A 19776-nucleotide genomic window follows, 5' to 3' on the forward strand; every position below is an offset into this window, starting at 1 on the left:
AGTAATACTTTAATCACAGTCCAACAGATTCCACACATCATCCGGGTACGTGTGCCTGGAGTGTTAAGGGGGGGGGTGTCCCCTTGAGAACTATTGGAAAACAAAACCCCAACTTTTGGAATTAGTTCTTAGGACGACTTCAGAGACGACTACCTGCGGAGCCTTTTGCTACAAACTAGTTCTTTAAGGCGTGCGGTCCCAGGGTCTTCCACGCGCGTGTCCGTCTCGGGGGCTGCGCAGGCCACGTGTACCGAGACTCGAGACTCGGGGCCGGGACCGGAGCGCGACCCGGCAGCCCCACCCACGAACAGGCCCGGTGGCCGCCGCCCCACCACGTGGAGGTGCATTTCCTCGACTCCGCTCGGGGCAGCGTGGAGCATCAGCGCCACGGCCCCGCGGCCCACCCGCGGCCCCGGACCCCGCAGAGGGGCGAACGAGGGCGCGCGCAGGGAGGTCCCGGGTCCCGTCCCGTCCGGGTCCCGCCGGGCCGCGGCCATCTTGGCGGGCCCGCCTCGCCGGCCGTGCGCTCGGGCCGGGAGAGGGGCGCGGCCCCGGGGGCCCGCTGGCTCGGGCCGGGACGGGGAGCGGCGGATGGGGCGACCGCGCGCGCGCGGGCTTGGGAGTCCCCACGCGCGGCGGAAAGCGGAGCCGAGCCTCGGGTGCAGCCCGCGACCCTCGTTCTCCGGGGCTCCTTCCCGGGGCCAAGGCGTAGCGCGGGCCGCGCGTGGACACGCCCTCTCCGGGCTGCAACCAGTTTGTTAAAAAAAAGAAAAAAGTGGTTTGTTTTTTTTTTTTTTTTTTTTTTTTCCAAAAAGGTCCCGCCGTTGCGGTTTCGGCTCCAGGCAACGGTTGCTACCCGAAGTGCAACCCGCCGGGCGCTCGGCCCCGCCGCCCGCGACCCCGCCCCGCGCCGGGCTGGGCGGTGACTCACGCGGCGCCGCCCGGCCGCTTCTTAAGCTCGGGGCTGCGGGGCGCGCGCAGGGCTTCCCTCCGCCTGCAGGTCCGGACGCGCCTCCGCCGCCGCCGCACAGCCGACCCTCCGGGCACCCACGCAGCCACCGACCCGCCAAAATGCCCAAGCCAGTAAGTGGTCGTCGTCGAAGGAGCGGGTGGCGTGCGCCAGGCTGGCTTTCCTCGGGGAGTCGCCTTGCGTGGGCAGTTTCTGGGGAACAGAGTTGCTGGCTGCCCTCTTGTCGCCTGCGGACGCCTTTAGCCCCGTTGGCTGGCGCTCTCGGGTGGCGGGCCGCCCCCGCGCCCACCCCTCGGGGTCTTCGTCTGCTTTAAAAGTGTCTTGCTGATGGGACTTCCAAGTTCCTCAACTAGTTCAGATCGCACGGAGCCCGGGCGGCTTCCTAACGCCCTACACCTGCTCGCCCGGTTCCTTCGAGCGACCGAAACCACCTGCAGCCCACACCTTCCTGGGCGGCTTGAAGGGCATCTGGGAGAGGAGCGGCTCTGCCTGGGCTAGCCTGGTCTCAGTCTGTTTCTCGGAGGCTGGGGAGGAGCGGCCGGGCTAAGCTGAGGTTTTTTTGCTGGTCGCAGCAGGATCCCTATCGCGGGGAGGGTTGGCCGTGGACATGAATTGCAGATGAGGCAGTCCCGAAGGCTTGATAAGGAGGCTCGCTGGGTTCCGGTCGTGAACTTGGGCTAATTAACGAGCAGCGCGCTTGCCTCTCTGATCTTGAATCTGATTGTGTTGAGATTGCTGGCGGGACGGGGTTGGGGAGCAGGGGAGAAACGACCAGCAAGGCAGTTCTTGAGTGTCCACATTTCACCTGCCCATACACTGGGGAGCTGGTGAACGGGTGGAGGCAGTTTTATGTCTTTAAGTTGAGATGGAGAACAGAGTCAAGATTAATAAAACTACAAAGAGTTTTAATAATTAATAAAACTACCAATCATTAAGCTACAGTTTGTTTCTAATCTTTAGGGCTTACCTGGTTTTTACTACTTTTACATTTTATGTTCTCTGAAAGTAGATTCTTCTCTGGAAATCTTTTTTTTATTCAGTCAGGTTAAAGAAATTACTCATAAAATGATCCAGAAAAAATATAGTTTTTTATCCAAGTTATTCATGAGAGAGTATTTTGGCCCCACACAAAATGCATTGCAAACTCAAAAGTGACTCATCCAGGCTCTACAGTGCTGTGGTATAAAGCTGGCCCAGGATGTGGCGCTGCAGCAGCGGGTGGGGGTGGGGGTGGGGGTGGGGTCAGTACATTAGTTCCGGGCGTGGTTTTCTTGATTTCATTAAAACCTACAGAGATGGGGGGTGGGGGGAAGAAAGGGGAGCAGGAGCCTGTTTCCAGTTACTCCTTTTTTCTTCTCTCCTTACAAACTGTAATTTCTCTTTCATCCCTATTTTTAATTGTGAGCTACCGGTAGCGTATACTTTATCTTTATAACCAGTTTTAAGTGTGTAGTTCCGTGGCAGAAAGTATACTGTTAAGCAGCCATCACCATCGTCCACTTTTCCGATCTCGCTGTTCTAAACGGATTCTCAGTACCCTGCAATACAAGTCTGCGTTTTCCCAGACCCTGGCGATCTCTGTACTGTTCTACTTGTGTGTATTGAGTAGGGACCTCGTGAGGACCGAAACTTACCCAGCCCATCCTGTCTCCATTAGTGTAAAGTGTCAGAAGCCCAGGTCCTGCACTCTGTCAAAACTGCCTCATTTTAAAGGCTTTCTCTCACCCCCCTCGCCCCCTTTTATAATTGATATGTTTCAATTTTAAAGGTCTCCTGTGGTTAAGAACCTTGTTCTGAAAAAAAGTGGAGTTGTTTAGCTGTTGAGGACGAAGCTGTTGTTTAGCCTGTGAGTGTATCAGCTTCAGTTACAGAGTAACTTTTTTGAATAGGCAGAGTTAACCATCTCCAGACTTTGCGGAGAGGGCCCCTTTTAGGTGCAAGGTGCGCGCCTGTGAAAGGAAATCCCCACCGGCCCTCTGCAGGTGGGGAAGGTGTTAGAGACCGCGGTTGGACTAACCTCTGGGATGGCCTAGTGGCCATCTCTAAGGCTGTTACTGGGAAATTGAATTTGTTTAGTTTGTTGGTGTGTGTGTGGGTGATTGGGGTTTGCTTATTTCCTGCCTGGGTTAAGTGTTAAGCGAAGCATCCACCAGCAAACTCTGTAGGTATGTCCTTTAAACAAAAGGTTATTGACTCTGTTTAAGCCCAAAATGAGAATTTTCCCTGTGTGGCTTGAGTGGGGTTGGGTGCTTTACTGGATTAAGGGGCAATGACAGTTAACCGCAGACACATCTGAACTTTGGCTTTCCACATGGTGGTTGATTTCTTCTCCAGGCTGAGTCAGATTACTTTGTTCCTAAAACAGTACAAATGACATGATATCTGCAGCCTGCTTATTAAAATGTTGGACGTTATTCCTTCAGCAGGCAGGGTGGCGGCACAGAGAGCCAACATGGCTCTTTTCTGGGGGGAGACTCACAGTCTGGTTCTCCAACCAAGACAGAACTTAGCCAAGAAGGAACAGTCTCCCAGTTAAGACAGCCTCTGGGTGGGGCGGGGGGACCGTGGGCCTCTGGAGAAGCCTGAATTTTGGCTGAATCCCCTGGAAGGCATTGGAGAGGGTCTGGTTCTCAAGGAAGGACAGCTGTGGTCTGTGTCTGCGCTTGAACCTCCTTGGTCATTTTGGAGATCCATGTGGTAGGAGTAATGGGCTTCTGAGGAAGGCAGTCCAGTGCTCTGGAGTGTGCCTTGGCCCGTGCTCTTACGGTGCCTGGATTGGGTGCTCTGTGGCCTCCTTGGGGACACGGGTGGGGTTGGTTTGATGAGTCGGTGCAGGAAGCAATTGCACAATCTTTTCAGGCAAAGTGGCCCGGGAGCTCCTCTCTCCCTTCCTTCTCTCCGTTCTCCCTAACCTGCTATCCTGGTCTGGTGGGAAGCTGCAGGCAAGCCCCAGAGAGAAGGGTGTTGCCTTTCAAGCGGCCATCTCAGATATCCCGCAGCTTCAAGGGGAAATGCCTCCCCGACACACCAATATGCCTTAACCAGGCTCAGTCCAGAGTGGTGCTATGGACCCAAGACTTACCCTTTGTTAGAACTTAGAAGCATGTTTTCACATCCACTGTGAACTAAAACTTTGTTTTGCACTGCTAAGGACAGAACCCACCGCTTCGTGCATGCTAGGCAAGTGAGTCAGGGTAATTTCTGAGCAGCCTCACCTCTTTGTCAATATTCCCTTTCACTTGGTATTTTGACAGGGATAGATTTCAGTGAATATACCTACGGGTTTTAAGTGCACACGTGCCAGCCCGCACACACCCCTTCATTGAGAAAAGCACACGGACACGCTCCCTGCCCCCTCCACATCCCCTCCACCCAAGGCAGATGGTGAATTAGGTAGCTAAGGTTTTGGGCATGTGGCACTGGGAAATGCTGGCTAGGGTTACTGATCCGCCTTGTCATCACACAATAAGCCTCGATGAATATTTATAGCTTGGCCGGGAGTTCGGCAGACATTTGCTAAGTTCCCGTGAGGGGTGTTGAGGCCCCGGATGGCAGACAGAGAAGTAACCCTGTCACTGGGGTTCGTGGTCTGGTTTCGGGGCAAACTGTAATCGCGGTAGATGCTGAGCTGTGGCTCTGGCAGTTGTGGGAAGGATGCTGACCAGTGAGGAATGAAGGGTATTAAAAGGGGGTAAGCACCCTGGCCCAGCCGTGCTAGGAAGTGGGAGGAATGAGGGTTCCGGTCGGAGCCTGGTGTGGCGCTGTGCCGTGCCAGCCTTACTCTAGCTCGCTCTCTTAACTCAGGTTTTGGAAGGAGCAACCTTCTGGAAGGAGCAACATGATGAGTGGCATAAGAGACTGTGGGACCAGGGGAGGTAAAACTGAGAGAAAGGGAAAAAAAAAAAAGCCATTTGTGGTAGATTGGATACACAGGGCGACACAGGCTGGATAGGTGGCCTTCCGGTTTCTGTCTTGCACAGATGAATGGGTGCTGGGAAAGAACCAGCGATGGGGCCTGCCCAGAACCTGCTTTTGTCCATGCTAATAAAGTTGAAAACAATTCTTTTTTTTTTTTTTTTTTCTTTTTTTAAAGTCTGACCTCATGCTTATTTTGCTGTTTTGGGCTGTGGCTTGTGACTGAGGTAGGGAAGGTTCTCGTAGAATGGGACTCTTAACTTCAGGAGGACAATGCTAGCCTTTGCTCTGCATGGGGTCCAGGAACGGAGCCTAATTTGGAGTTTAATTTGGCCTTGGCTCTTTGTGTGTGTGGGGGGAAGAAGACTGATCCTTTCCCTCTTTATTTCTTCGGTGTTGGCTTCTGTCAGGTTGCCACCCTAAAGGGTAACATTGTGATTTCTTACCATAAATGTGGACCATCTTGATTAATGTTTAGAGCCCGGATGAAGAAAACAGCACCACCTAGTGAACTGTAAATCTCTTCTTAGTTTTTGAGACTGAAACTTTTGTGACCCTTTGACCTTTTGGAGATCCCCAGCATGGCGCAGTGTGCTGGGTCTCCTTTAGTCTCTGGGACAGTCGGCTGTCCTGTATGAAACAGCTAAGTTCAGTCTGCTCTCACAATTAGAAAAACACAGTTAGACCTTTGCTTTCTCTGCAGCATTAACTGCGTGCAGATTCTTGGATCTTATTTTTAATTTGCACTATCGCTGTTGAAATATGAAATGCTTTTGGAAGAGACCAGAAGCATCCTCCTGTAGCATCCTAACTAACATGCTTACCCTCCATTGAGGTTGACTTCCGTAATTCAGGTGTTGGTGGAGAGTTCTCATGTAGCCCAGGCTGCTTAGAACTCACCTTGTGGCAGAGGATGACCTTGGATTTTTGCTCCTCCTACCTCCAAATCCCAAGAACTGGGGTTTCAGGTTAAATCCAGTGCATGCTGTGCTGGGGATTGAACCTAGGACTCTTGTGCTCAGTAAGCAAGCACTCTGCCAACGGAGCTACATCCCCAGGCCAAGAGCTTTTTTTTTTTTTTTAAGAACCAAACACGTGCGGTTCTTGCAGAGGACCTGGGCTTGTTTCCCAGCATCCACCAAGGCGGTTCACGACTTTTGTAACTCCACTTACAGGAAATGTGACACCCTTTTCTGGACCCCTCTAGAATGTGTGTGATGTGCAGGCAAAACACTCATATAAAATAAAGATAAAGGACCAAACAAAAGCATCCTGTTAAAATGTGACTTAGAAACTTTGACTGAGATATTTATTATTTAGCGAATGTACATTATTGCTCAATAAAAATGCAGAGAACCACAAAATCTCATCAAGTATGCAGCTTGCCCTTAGAGAAGCCTTTTAGCATCTGCAGGGCTCAGTCTGCCATCTTGAGTAAAAAAACGCTTCAAGTGCAAAAGATGCTACCTAGATAAACTGAGGCAAGGCTTAAATTTGTGACATTCAGACAGCCGATCTTAACACACCATAGGTGTGTGACTCTGGCGTGCGCCTCTCGGTATGAACTGTCAGGGAAACCGAGTTCTCGTTCAAGCTTACCCATCATCTTCACAGGGAAAGGGCCACAGAAAATGTTCAGTAAGAAACGAAGCCTCTGTCTCCCAACCTGCTGCTGTCAGGATCCCCCGGGAATTCTGCTTCCTGTGTGTGTGATTTGTCACGTGGTGGGCCTGGTGCTGGGTGTAGAGGATACGAACACTGGCTTTGCCAGGGAGGAGTTCTGCTGGAAAAGGTGAGTGTAGGCAAAGGTCATAGTGAGGTAGGAGAGTGACCAGGAGCAAGTGGGGCCAGGGCAGGCCTCCTGTTGGCCAGTTGCTAGGGGACAGATAAGGGATAAGGTGGAGGGCTAGGAACTTTTCAGGCCACTGGCTAGTTCCTTTTTTTTTTTTTTTTTTCCTTTTTTTAAAAATTTTAATTCAGTAAGGCCTTTTATTTTATTTTTTAAACTTTCCTACAGATAGGTGGCAATGGTGTTTCAAAGGAAAAGGACAACTTCATGACTGTGTTACCCTTTTAGTTTAACATGTCTGAGAGAACAAACTTTTAAGGTGAAACAAATTTTCTGACTACAGTTTAGCTTTCTCTGAGGCAAATTAGGGGTCAACAGGTGTCTCTTGGAATGGCAGCACACAGGTCAGGACAGGACAGGCATAGTTTGCCCTTTCTTGTGAACTGGAGGTCTCTTTCCACAACCAAGTGCTTTCTGGTTTTTGGTTTGTTTTTTCCTTTGGCCTGGGGTGGGGAACTCATCACAGTAGATGGTGGAGATCTCTCTCTTCATTTAAGGAAAAGGACAGGTGAAGCATCAAGAACAGGCCAACCTTTTCTTTTTAAGGTCTCCCAGCTAAGAATGTGTTTAGGTTTTTGAAGCCTTGTTTTAAAACAACAGTGTGTGTAAATGCCAAATAAGACTCTTAAAGCCTAAGCTTTTTTTTTTTTTTTTCTCCCTGTGGGCCTTCACAGAAAAAAAAAAAAAGGCCGAAAAAAAAAAAAAAGGCCAATTCCTTGCTTCCAGGTTAAAGGTAACTAGTGTCCAGCTTATGTTAGACCTTGTGTATATTTTATGACTAGGCCAATATTTGGAAGGAGAACCACTCCTCTGTTTCTAGTTTTTACAAAACTGTTCTCATAAAGCAATCTGTTTGTGTCAGTAGGTTCTAAGTGCATCCCATGTCCTGAGCACAGACTCCGGCTGGACAACCTGTCAGGGAGTGCAGGCAGGGTTGGGGCTGAAGTTATATTGTAACAAGACTGGCGAGGGCTGCCTTTTGTCTCAGGGAAAGTGGCAGTATCTTGTGTCGTCTCCTAGCCATTGTCTAATGACAGATCTTTGGCACATGCTGAGAGCAATTTGTACCTGATATTTGAGTTGGAAAGAGAATATCTATAAGTAAGTTGCTTTTTTTTTAATCATTGAAAACTTAAAAATTAAACCTATCTAGAATGACACTGACCCCTTACTCTCCATTATGTTTCACAGACCTTAGCTTTGTCTGTCTTGATGTTTGATACTTGTTCATTTGTGCCTTTCCTGGCTGTACAGTGAGATATCAGACAGTTGAAAAACCAAAAAAACCCAAAACACTATCTGCTTCCAAAAAGACCTTTAAATTCTTGTGTTATTGGCTGATACATAGGGGATGGTAGAGAAGGTACAAGCCTGCATTTCCCTGGGAATTCAGCTCCCTCTGTGCCCCTAAACAAGAACCTGACTGCCTACTTGTAAGGGCTGGGGAGAAAGGGCTGTGTGTGTGTGTGTGTGTGTGTGTGTGTGTGTCTGTCTGTGTGTCTATGCACGCGCAGTGGGTATTTCACTTACTCAGCCTTGTGCCTGACCCTGGTGGGTTCTACTTGCAAATACAGAGTTCTCATTTAATTGGAAGTTTTCTCATCCCATGACAGTCATTCTTTTCCCTCTCACTTAGACAGCCCAATGAACTAGGCAGACAATAAAGTTTGCTTTTGCTTTTTTGCTCTCGTGAGTACTGATCACACCCCTCCAACGTATGGCAGCTGTCTACTACCCCAGGGTTTCAGGAACTGGAATTACATCAGCTAACAACAAAAGGCCTTCTAAGCCTGGATCACTGTTGCCTCCGTGCCTCTCTCTACACAGTCACCACATGCATCATGGCTGACCAGTTTCCATCTGATGTGCATTCTAGCCTTTCCTGAGCATGCCCCGCCTTCTCTTAGTGGCCAAAGGCCAAGGAGAGTCAGTACAGGCCTGAGATAGCATTTCTGCCAAGGGGTCATGAGGAGCAGCACCTCCCGCTGCCCCTCCCTAGGGAAGGACCTACCAGCTCTCAAGAAAGGTTGATACGAGACGGGGGTAGGGAGTGGAGGGACAGATTCTTATTAAGATGTGGAAAAGCAGACAGATGGCTGTTACATACTTTGCAGCCTTGTCAAGGGGTAGTTACCCTTCTTTCATTTATTAAGTGTTTTTGGGTGAAGAGTTACAGCTATGGGGCAGAGTGACCAGAGTGGGTGGGTGGGAAGCGGTTCTTGTTTGTTCCTAGTAAATCACTAGCGCTGTCCGTGCATGAGCGCACTGCCTTGAAAATTCTGTTTTCACATAGATTTGGTGGTGGGTGTACGTCCGAATCTTCCAGGTCCCCTGAGACATGCATCATCTGTCGGATCTTGTGGGTCAGGGGTGTTGCTTGAGAAGCGTCTGCCTGTCTCCCTGTCTCCCTGGGGTGGCTGTGATTGCTCAGTGTGTCTGGATACGGGATCCAGTCTTGGTCCTGGGATGGTGTTTTTCAGCACAGCTTAGAGCGGACTGGACTGTCTTCACGTGCTGTTAGTGTTCTCCCCGTGGTGCGGAGGTATGGGTGAGCCTCCTCGGTGAGCCTTAGCCAGGGAGGGAGGGTTGGGACAACTGTGCATCTTCCTAAGGAGCTGGCTGGAGAGGATGGTGGAAGTGCCGGAAAGCAGGGCAGCAAAATGTAGTAGTTGAATTTGGATAGACCAAGCATAAAAGGACTCGTGGGTCCACATGCTAAGTGTGTAGGTGATAGGATTTGAGATCCTTAAAATGCACAAAGTTCACTCTCTCTCCTCTCTTTCTCTCTCACACACATTCGTTCTCCTTTTCTCTCATTCCCACCCCCCCCAGTAGATGAAGCCTTCTGAGAGTCAGTGGTGGTAGAAATAGGAAGTGCACCGCAGTCTTACAGCAGCTCGCTGCCTTTCTGCTTTTGTGACTGTTTCAGTTGTCTGTAGGAGAGTTTGTGCCTTTAAAGTATGTGACGGGAAAGGAGGCGAGATGGCTCAGTGTGTGAAGGAGCTTGCTGCCAAGCCTGAGGACCAGAATCCCCAGAGCTCATGTGGTGGAGCAAGAGGAGCAGTTCTCTGCCGTGCATGCACAGAGCACACACGCACTGGCACAAAATATTTGCATCTGCGTCTTCTTCCACCCGGAAATCCAAACAAGGCCCTGAAGTGACTTCACAGTACTGTAGGTGACCTGTAGGTGCTGATCTAATGAACAGCTGATGTCACTGTACCTGGGCTTTCGGCCTCTCCTCAACACACACTTTTTCTTGTCTTCTTTTTCCAGACACGGTTTCTCTGTGTAGCTTTAGACTGTCCTGGACTTGCTTTGTAGACCAAGCTGGCCTCAAACTCACAGAGATCTGCCTGCCTCTGCCTCTCTGAGCACTGGGATTGCAAGTATGTGCCATCATGCTCAGTGCAACACACACATAAAAAAAAAAACTATTTATTTATTATGTGCACAATGTTGTACCTGCATGTACACCTGTGCACCAGAAGAGGGCACCAGATCTCATTATAGATGCTTGTGAGCCACCATGTGGTTGCTGGGAATTGAACTCAGGACCTCTGGAAGAGCGGCCAGTGCTCCTAACCTCTGAGCCATCTCTCCAGCCCCGCAACACATTTTTAAGGCAGCCTCTCATCAGAATTGCAGTTGACATGGAACCCCACAAACTGTTGGTTCCCAGCCATCCTGCTGTTAGTCTAGAATCCAGTACTTGGGGTGGGGAGGAGGTGTCCCAGGACTGGAAATTGGAAATGAGCATAATAAAGTATGAGGCATATACTGAGTGGAGGTCTTCTGCAGCTGTTAAGGAGGTCTGTCCTGGTGTGGGAAGGCAGGCCAGGTGGGGAAGGGGCAGGGAACACAGATGATCTGGGCAGGGTTGGGGGTCAGGAGCTGAAAAGTGTGCAACCTTGTGTTCTCACCCCCATGCCAATTACTTGCGTACGTAACCCCTTTATGGTCGCTGGTTGTGACAACATGGAAATTGAAGAGCTTGGTTTAACCTAATATAACTTCAAAAACAGAGAAGTTTTAAAAATAGTCTTTTTTTTTTAAAGTCTGCCTATTCAAGCAGAGTTTATAAACATGCTGATTTACAATGGTTTTTTTTTTTTTTTAAGTTAAGTAAGCTGTTGGGGGCTGGGCTGTAATTGCTGCAGGCAAAAGGAAAGACTTCATAGGAGTAGCCTAACTCTCCTCTAAGCCTCCTTTAGGAAAAACGTTCTTTAAACTGCAAAATATTCCCGCTCGTGTGGCCTTAACTGGGGGCAGATTTGCCTCAGAAATCACAGTGGATCTGAGTGTGGTTTGCGTTAGAGGCCTGGCCCCAGAACAACATGTTAGCAAGGAAATCAGGCTTTCCTAAGTCCCCATGTGTTCCCAGCCCGTCCGCCTCCACATGACTGGAAAAGACTTTACAGACTTCTAAGTTTACAGAGAAAATAGGATGTCCCAGGTGGGTTTAGTCTGCAGGCCTTTCATCTCCTTGTGCTGTGAGCCGAGAATTAAAACCCAGGATAGTGTGTAGTAGCCGCCCTGGCTTGTCCCCACCTCTGTCTTTACGGGAATCTCCAGTTTGTGTGTATAATTAGGCAGGTATTTCGGCAAGCTGCATCCAAGCTGACGTATGTGTGACACAGCTAGTGAAACCAAAATCAGATGGCGCGGGACCCAGACTCCGCTAAAGAGAAAGTGACCTTGAGCCAGAATTCCTTTTGTCTACCTTGGTGGAGGGAGGTGGGGGTCGGGCTATCTGGGCTTCTCCTTAGCAGCAGGTGAAATGCTTTGGTTATTTACCCCCCTGCCCTACGTGGAGTGGTTTCTGAGAGTTATTGCCTGATTCCCATGGGAATCCCAGGCTGGAAGGAATGGGGTCTGTCCTGACAGACAAGCACACCCAAGGGTGTGAGACGCTCCAGGAAGCCGTGGCCCAGAGGCCTCGCAGTCCAGAACGCGTCCTTCAGAGTGTTCTGCCCACAGGGCCTCCTGCTCTGGTGTGGGCTGCCCGGAGATCAGTGGGGAGGCCTCAGCACACCCTGTGCCCAGCCAGGTAGAGGGGGAATGGACCCTCTTTTTTAATCTGGATGCTCAGAAAGTTCCCTTCGGGTTCTAAGGTCAGACTTTTTTCCCTGATCATAATGAGCACAGACAGGACTGGTTTGTCTGCTCTTTGTGACTGTTAAGCAGCGCAGCGTTGGTCTGACAGGAAGTAGGTCTGGGGGCAGGAAGTAGCTTACGTTCTGAGACAAAAAGGAGCTATTGAGAAGAGTTAGGATCTCGTTGCGGGTTCTCAAAAGTTATGGGAAAGCCCATCTGAGCCCTTAGCCATTTTCACTCTGGAATTCACTAATAAAGATTTTTCAGTTCAGAAGCTTAAAACCATTGACTTAGATACAACCTGAGAGATAAAACACAACGGCTGTATATGGAGAGGTGAGTATCAGAAGTTGAGAAAGTTGCCTAAGACCTCTGGGTCTCAGTTCCCTCTGTTATTAAAAAGATTTGACTGTCATGAGGCCAGGTGCCTGCCTGCTGCCCAGGGGGCTGAGGCAGGGGGCTGGGAACTCTGAGGGTGGACTGGGCACTTAAAGAGACAGACACAGAGCAGAGATACACGCCAGCACTCACGCTTGTTGTGGGTAGGTGTGCGGAAGGAACACGTGTGTGCACGCCCCCCCCACACGCACACACTAGGAATGCCTAGGAAGGAAGCAGTAGCCACTGAGCGTCACCTACAGAAGGGCTAGCCTTGTCACTGTTGTAGTGACAACGTACACATTTATGTTACAGGGTGGGACCCTGCCCGGGGACCGTCAGCAGTAGTTTCCAGGCCCAGCATCCGTGCGGGTATATTGGGAATTTGGTGTTTATAGTACCGTGGTGCTGCAGTGAACAGCTTGGAGAAGGGCGTGGGAAGGGCGTTGCGTTAAATTTCATAATTCAAGTTACTCACAGCACTCCCTCGGAGTGCACTTGTTATCTGTTCAGGGAGGTGTGCACCTGCCCCAGGGGTTAGATGTAAGGTGTTTGTAGACAGCTGTGGTGGTGAACATAAGCATGAATCATGAAGGGGGGGGGCTTAAATTTGGCAGCTTCTGTTTTGTCAGTCGAAATGATGACTTGAGACTTTCATTTGATTTAAAGTTCATACTCGTGTTTTCTAAACACCGAGGAAAGACAGTACCTACCATGAACTGAGGCAGAGAGAGAGAGAGAGCTGCTTGCTTTTCATGGAGTCAGGCCGGCTCCTTTGGCTTTGGCCTCTGTGGGTGCCGCTCCGCCCTTCGTTGGTGGTTAGTGCCGGGGCGCGCTCCAGTCGGCACTGCGGCAGTAAGGAGGCAGTAGCTCGGTGGAGTTGGTCTTAAGTCATCCCCCGCCAGGAATTCCGTCCTTCCTGCATCCTTGCTGCTTGACCGTCTTGCTACTGAGCCCTAAAAACAGAGTGCTCAGTGGAAAAGCTGACGCTGGCCTGTGCTCCAAACCCTGCCCCCAGGTCTCTGACTGTATTTCTATGAATGGTCTGACTGGCATTTGCGGTTCCTGGGAAAGTTGAGGAGACAGCAGAACTGCAGGCCAGCACTTTGACCTCTGTGGCGCTGCCCTCTGGTTGTGTGACAAGTGGACTCTTCTCGGCTCTGACACTGGATTTTTTTTATTACTATTACTTAGGCAGTAAAACATGTATAGCCCGGTGTTGTATCATCCTATGGAAACTGTATTTCTCTGACACCATGCATCCTCGACAGATGTCTTTGTTGGCCTGCTGTGTTAGAGACAGTGACACGTACAGGTTTTCCTGTTTGCCTGACTGACAGTTTTTGTAGTGGTGGACCCAAGGCTGAGCTTCCTTTTACGGATGGCAGACTTCCTGAACGTGTTGATTACGATGCGCTGTACACTGTTGGGGAGGCAGTATGACGCGGTGACCAGCTCTGACTTAGAGAGACGGAGAGCTTGGTGTAAATGACCAGACCAGCCGAGGGTGCTCCCTGGCTTCCGATGAACTGTGGATTCTCCTTGGGGCCTTTTCATCCCTACTGTGTGTTTCTCCTGCTATTTTCTCCTTCTCCACACATCAGCAAAAGTGTTCCAGAGTCCTAGCAGCAAGAATGCTTAGACGTATGCCGGCCTGCCCTTGATGCCCGGTGACGGCTGTAGCTGTGGGCAGGAAGTGTGGGAAAGAGCCGCCGTTGCCGATGCTGGATTAACAAGCACCACTCCAACAGTGTAACAGATAAGTTTCTTAAATAAAGGACCCCGTATCGTGGAAATTCTCTCCACAATCTTGTGATATTTCGGTCAGCTCTGGTTCAGCAGAGTAGTTTTGGCCCTCTCCAAAGGAAGGGGTAGCTTTGTGGGATTTTCAAAGGGTGGAGTGCTACAAGTGAGTGCTTTCTAGAAATAGTAACCATAGAAAACAAGGCCTGAGAGTTGCCCTGCGGCAGTTTTACAGACTTTATATAGGTTGTTGGCCATCAAGGTTTAGGGCTTAAGGATAACGGGGCGGGTGCGGACAGGCACCAGGTTTCTTTTTGAGATCACTCTAAAACTAGCTGGGTGTGGCGACACACACTTGGAAGCCTGGATTGGCACAGGAGGATTGTACGTTGAAGCTGACCATACTATGTAGCAGTATCCTGTCTCGAAAAATAAAAAAGTCTAACACTTGATAGCAGTGTTCATTGTGTAACTCTGTGAATGATTAAAAACCCCAAATTGCATATTACAAATGGGTGAATCTAATGGCATGTAAATTATATTTCCTCAAAGCATTTTAAAAAAGCACAGACTCGACACCAAAGTGAAAATATAGACTTGTCTTAATTATCCCGGCCAGTAGCCTGAAAGAGCAGGTGAGCACACAGCCGGCGTCATTTGTGCACCTCCACACCCCCCTCTGAGGAAGAACGTTACTATGCCCACTTCCTATTTAGAGCATTTCCAAGCGTTTAATACCCAGATACCTGAAGGTTGTTGGAAGTTGCTGAAGTGGCACCCCGGGCTGGAATGCTGGGAAAACTGCCGTGATAAGGAAAGCTGGGCCCTCAGCACAATCCTGGGCCCACACTGAGCTTTGAGCCCAGGCAGGTGATAACGGGCGCAATCTTATCACTGCATCCCCTGCTGCCTGAAATCCAAACATTCAAGAGCCACTGTTTGAATTGCCTCCCATTCCATGGTGTTCCTGATACTTGCCTATAGCAGAAAGGAGAGGTTTCACCGCAGCGGCCATTGAAGCTCGGCCTGCCCCTTGGCAGCTGTGTGTTTGGAAGAAGTCAGTCCAGAATGTATTCCTGTGTCAGGACTTGTAGGGTTTTTTTCTGTTTGGTTGGTTTTTGTTGTTGTTGTTGTTTTTAGACAGAACTTGTATGAGTGTTTTACACTGACTGTAGAAGTGAGCGTAGAAGCTGGCCATGATGGTGCACAGCTTTAATCCTGGCATTCAGGAAGCAGGTGTCAGATCTCTGTGAATTTGAGGCTAGCCTGGTGTACATATGGAGTTCCAGGGCAGCCAGGGTTACCTGGTAGAGAGACCCTGTCTCAAAACAAAACGAACAAAAAGTGTAGAAGAAATCTTAAGCTAAGTTCAAGTCTTTCGTGATACTACCCAAAGGAAAGTTGCGTAACAAGATTGATTTACCAGAGAAAGAGCTGGGAGATAATTTAACATAAATCAAACTTGGTAATTACACATGGGACAGATAGGATTAGATGGCACAAAGTTTCACAGTTTGCCTTAGCTAAACAAAGGAGCCAGAAACTTACATGACCTTGAGACATGGTCCCATCCCCATGCATTCCTATTCCTGCTCTCTCTCAGCTTTTCCAGACAGGGTTTCTCTGTGTAGCCTTGGCTGTCCTGGACTCGCTTTGTAGATCAGGCTGGCCTCGAACTCAGAGATCCACCTGCCTCTGCCTCCCTGAGTACTGGGATTACAGGTGTGTGCCAAACAACACATTCGTCTAGAGAACCACACGGCCACTGACACGGCCAGAAAGAGTTGCCAGGCGGATTTCAGACCTTACATGTGGCTCAGGTTGGGGAGTCCACGTAGCTGGAGAGTGGGTCGTGTGGGAGAACAGAGCGATTCTGGCCTTTCTGCCTAGTTATTGGGAGACCGGCAAAAAGAGAGGCTGGGTTTATTTGCTCTAACAGGGTAGCTGCTACTGGTTTGTTCATAACAAAACCAGGTTGGGTGACTAGGTTTTTAATCTCCATGGCACAGAAGTGGTTTGGCCTGCCCTGTGGCGTGGCTGCCAGGAAAGGTCATCCCCAAACTTGAAGTAGATGTCCATGAATGTGTTCTCCTGGCTGCCTGCTACTAGGCTCTATCTGCTGTTATTTTCTTCCTTGTGGTGATGTTATAGGCTGTCCTGTGTTTCGTCTGCATGCCCCTAAGAAGGCAGGCCATCTGCACCCTCACTTCCTACCCCACATCTCTGGACAGACCTTGTTTCCCCTGGAAACGGTCCCCCAGCCAGCTGAAAATATCAACCTAACTTGCATCTAGCCTTTCTTTCAGACCTGAAAGGAGGCAGGACTCATAGCTGTCCTTTTGCAGCTTAGGTGACTGAGGCCCAAGGACAGAGCGTCCTCTGCTCTGGGTTGAGGAGCAGTCCCTGACACCTCCATTCTTGCCAGTGTCCCAGTGATGCCTGCATTTGGCCTGCGCTCAGAAGCTCTTGGCTTGATTTTAAGAAATACAAATCCCTGAGCCAAGCACGGTGGCACACACCTGTAACCGACAGCATTCTGGAGGTCACGGCGGGAGGATCATGAGTTCCAGAATAATTCTATATGCTTAGACCTTGTCTCAAGATAACAAAAGGAAGATAACTGGCTCCTAGACTCTGAGACTGACAGGTCGGTATTTAAGTCCAGGGAAGCTGTTGAAATCTCCCCCAAGGGAGAGGACGGGGCAGAGGTGACAGGATAGTGTGTGTTTGTATGTTTGCGGGGGTGGGGTGGGGGAGGCCTGTGCTGTCTGCTTATGGTGCCCACAGATGCCTATACATCTTGAATGAGCAAGGACATGGGAGATGCCCATCAGTAGGGTCAGGCCTGTTTAAACTCATCACTTCTGGGAACAGTAGGTTTAAACTGAGCTAACCTAGACTTACTGGCAAACAGTGCTTTGAAAAGATTTATTATTCTGCAAAGGTGGGTGGAGTCAGGGCGAACAGGCCTCTATTCAACCCTGATGCTAAGTAATGTGTGCATTTTGTGGTTGAGTGGTTCTTGTGAATGCTTGTGAAAGGCTGGTTGCTCTTCATTAAACAAAAAAACAAAACCACAAAGCTTTGTTTAAATTTAATTTCTACTGGCCAGTTTCATCCTTATTTTTGGTTTTAGGCAGTTTGGTTCAAAAGAAGCCCGGCACCCTGATCTGGCAGGAAATGAGAAGAAACTAGCCCTTGCCACCAAAATAAAAACCATTCAGCAAATTTGTGCTGCTGCCTGGGCTAGGATCAGTGTGAAGCATACACATGTTTATTAGAGACTCACTTTCTTCCTGGGGCTCGGCTACCATCAGTACCACGTTAGTGTGGCTTGCGTTCAAGACAGCCTCCTTTAAAAAGGAAGTTTAAATTAATGAATTTGGGGTGGAGAGGGTGTGTTCCTGCTACTGGTGTGCATGTGGAGGTCAGAGGACACGTCAAGAGAGTCTGTCCTCTCCTCCATCAGTCACGTAAGTGCTAAAATTAAAGTCAAGTCGGGCTTGGTGGCCGGCGCCTTGACTTAACGTGCCGAGCCATCTCATGTCAGGATAAGTCATTCTAAAGCCGCTGTAGGAAGACACCATTATTATTAACCTGAAGAATGCTGCCCATGTGCACACATCTGTACCTTTCCATCTGAAGCAGTTGAGTGTGAGTATGTTGCTTTGGGATTTCAACATTTTAGAACCCTAGGTTTGAATTCTCTCACATCGGCCTCACCATTGTAGAACGGGCATAAGAAGCACATGTGTAATCTTAATCTCCACTGCGTCCCTGTTCCCACACACACACACACACCCAGATAGGAACTAAATGGGTGATTTATAGTATTTTGGTAAGCCTGAGATAAATCTTACTCTTTTGGGTATTGGGGTTGGATTTAAAATGACTAACTGGTGTGTGTGTGTGCGTGTGCGTACAAGTGTTTATGCTGACATCGATATTGGCAATGCTGAGATGAATATCCAGGAGCTCAAGCGGAAGAGCCCTGGGCTGCACCCCAGCCCTTCAGCATCGCGTCTGACAAGTATTAGATGCAAATTATCAAGACAGTAAGAACTGCCATGGGCCCTCTGCTCTCCAGTCTTTGGGTTTGTCAATCAGTTAAATTCTTTGTGGGCCCATCCTCCTGTCAAGAGGACCATTTAATGCCCCTTTATTTCTGTGACATTGCTGCCATTCAGACACCAGGTGCATCTAAATCCTCAGAGTTCATTAAAAATCATCATTTACCACACAAACCCAGCACTGGGGTAACGCGAAGCGGGGCGGGGGGGGGGGGTTGTTCCATGTGTGCCCTCAGTTGTCGAAGACTGATCTCTCTCAGGCTCCCGTAACGTGTATATAAACAGTCCTGTTAACGGTTAGTAAAGCTCCAATTAAAATTTTGATGAAAGTTTATGCTGCGTTGCAACATTATTAAAGACTTAGAAACTGAAAACAACCCTAATGGTCTCTCTAAACACAGCACGGTTTAGCGTGCTGTAGACGAAGGCGGTGGGCGCCATATCTGGGAATGTGTGCTTGGGGAGTGGTGCTTTTGGATGTGCTTTTAGGTGACTTGTCACACCTGAGCTTAGACACTTCCTCCAAGGACTATTGACGGCTCTGTGGCTCTTGGGATAGTCTTGTAGAAAGATCACCGTGTCCTGATGCCAGCAGGGTCCTCAGTGGAGACACTGGTGGGCCATAAGTGCTGAGCGGCGCACACCCATCAGCTGAGCAGGGTAGCCCTGGGCCTTCAGGGCTCTGCTCCTCTTCCAGACCGGTGCCTTAGGGGTAGCTCCAGCACACTGTTGTGAGGACCGGGATTGTGGAGATGGCACTGTGTGTGTGTGTTAATGTTGACTTGGTCCCTTCAGGGAGGGTTCTTTTGTTTGTTTTTCGTTTGGTTTGGGGTTTTCAAAAGAGGGTTTCTCTGTGTCGTCCTGGCTGTCCTAGAACTCACTCTGTAGACCAGGCTGGCCCCAAACTCAGAGATCTGCCTGCCTCTGCCTCCCAAGTGCGGGGGTTAAAGGAGTGAGCCACCACACCTGGCTTAGGGAGGATTCTTAAAAGTTTGGTGTATGCCCAGATCAGAGCTAGGGATTGCCCTTTGGATAGGGCTGGTGGAGGGAAGCCATCTTGTGTTGCTGAGGCTGTGGAGACTAAGCCTCTGCCATGGAAGATGGGGACTTACAGATTCTCACAGACCTGAGCGAGCTTTAGAGGCATGCTTTGTACACTCAGCTGAGCTATGATCGCCTGAATCCGCACAAGTGGTTATGAAGCTACACACTTTCCTTCCAGAGTTGTCTGGACTTTGACTCAAATCAAGCCTAATCAGAAACCTAAGGGGGCACATGGCTGGGTGTGGTGGCACAAGCCTCTAGCTCTGGCAGAGGTCAGAGGATGGCCCGTGAGTTAGAGGCTAGTCTGGGCCACATAGTGAGCTCTGGACCAGTCAGGGCTACACAGTGAGACTGTCTCAAACAAGCCTCAAGAGGAGATGGGTATTACATTTTAAATTACTAATAATGTGCTGTGTGTAATTTCCAGAATGGGTGATATCAAGTGTGTGGTGTGTGCATATCTGTGTGTACAGGTGTGGACACATACATGTATGCAGGTGTGTGTATGTGCATGTGCCTGCCAAGGCCTGAAGTTGATGTCGGTAGTTGTCTTTAATTGTTGTTCACTCTATGGAAGTCGGGTCTCTCATGAAACTCTTAAGATCGCCAACTCCAACTACTATAGGCTTCTGTATACCCAAACTCTGGTTGCCATGCTCTGATGTCAGGTACTTTACCCGGAGCTATCTTCACAGCCCTACAGCATCTTT

At 49.5% G+C, this 19776-nt stretch overlaps 1 protein-coding gene across 1 annotated transcript in view; it reads left to right on the forward strand.

Moving 5' to 3' along the window:
- The first annotated feature begins 933 nt into the window (after positions 1-933).
- Positions 934-19776, forward strand: part of Ezr (ezrin) — a 43292-nt gene continuing 24449 nt past the window's right edge. Inside the window, exon 1 of the mRNA XM_021635715.2 lies at positions 934-1083. Coding sequence (XP_021491390.1) covers positions 1072-1083 — 12 coding nt within the window. The 5' untranslated portion in view covers positions 934-1071. The remainder of the gene's footprint in view (positions 1084-19776) is intronic.

The sequence above is a fragment of the Meriones unguiculatus genome, chromosome 20, assembly GCF_030254825.1.
Source record: "Meriones unguiculatus strain TT.TT164.6M chromosome 20, Bangor_MerUng_6.1, whole genome shotgun sequence".
Classification (NCBI taxonomy): domain Eukaryota; kingdom Metazoa; phylum Chordata; class Mammalia; order Rodentia; family Muridae; genus Meriones; species Meriones unguiculatus.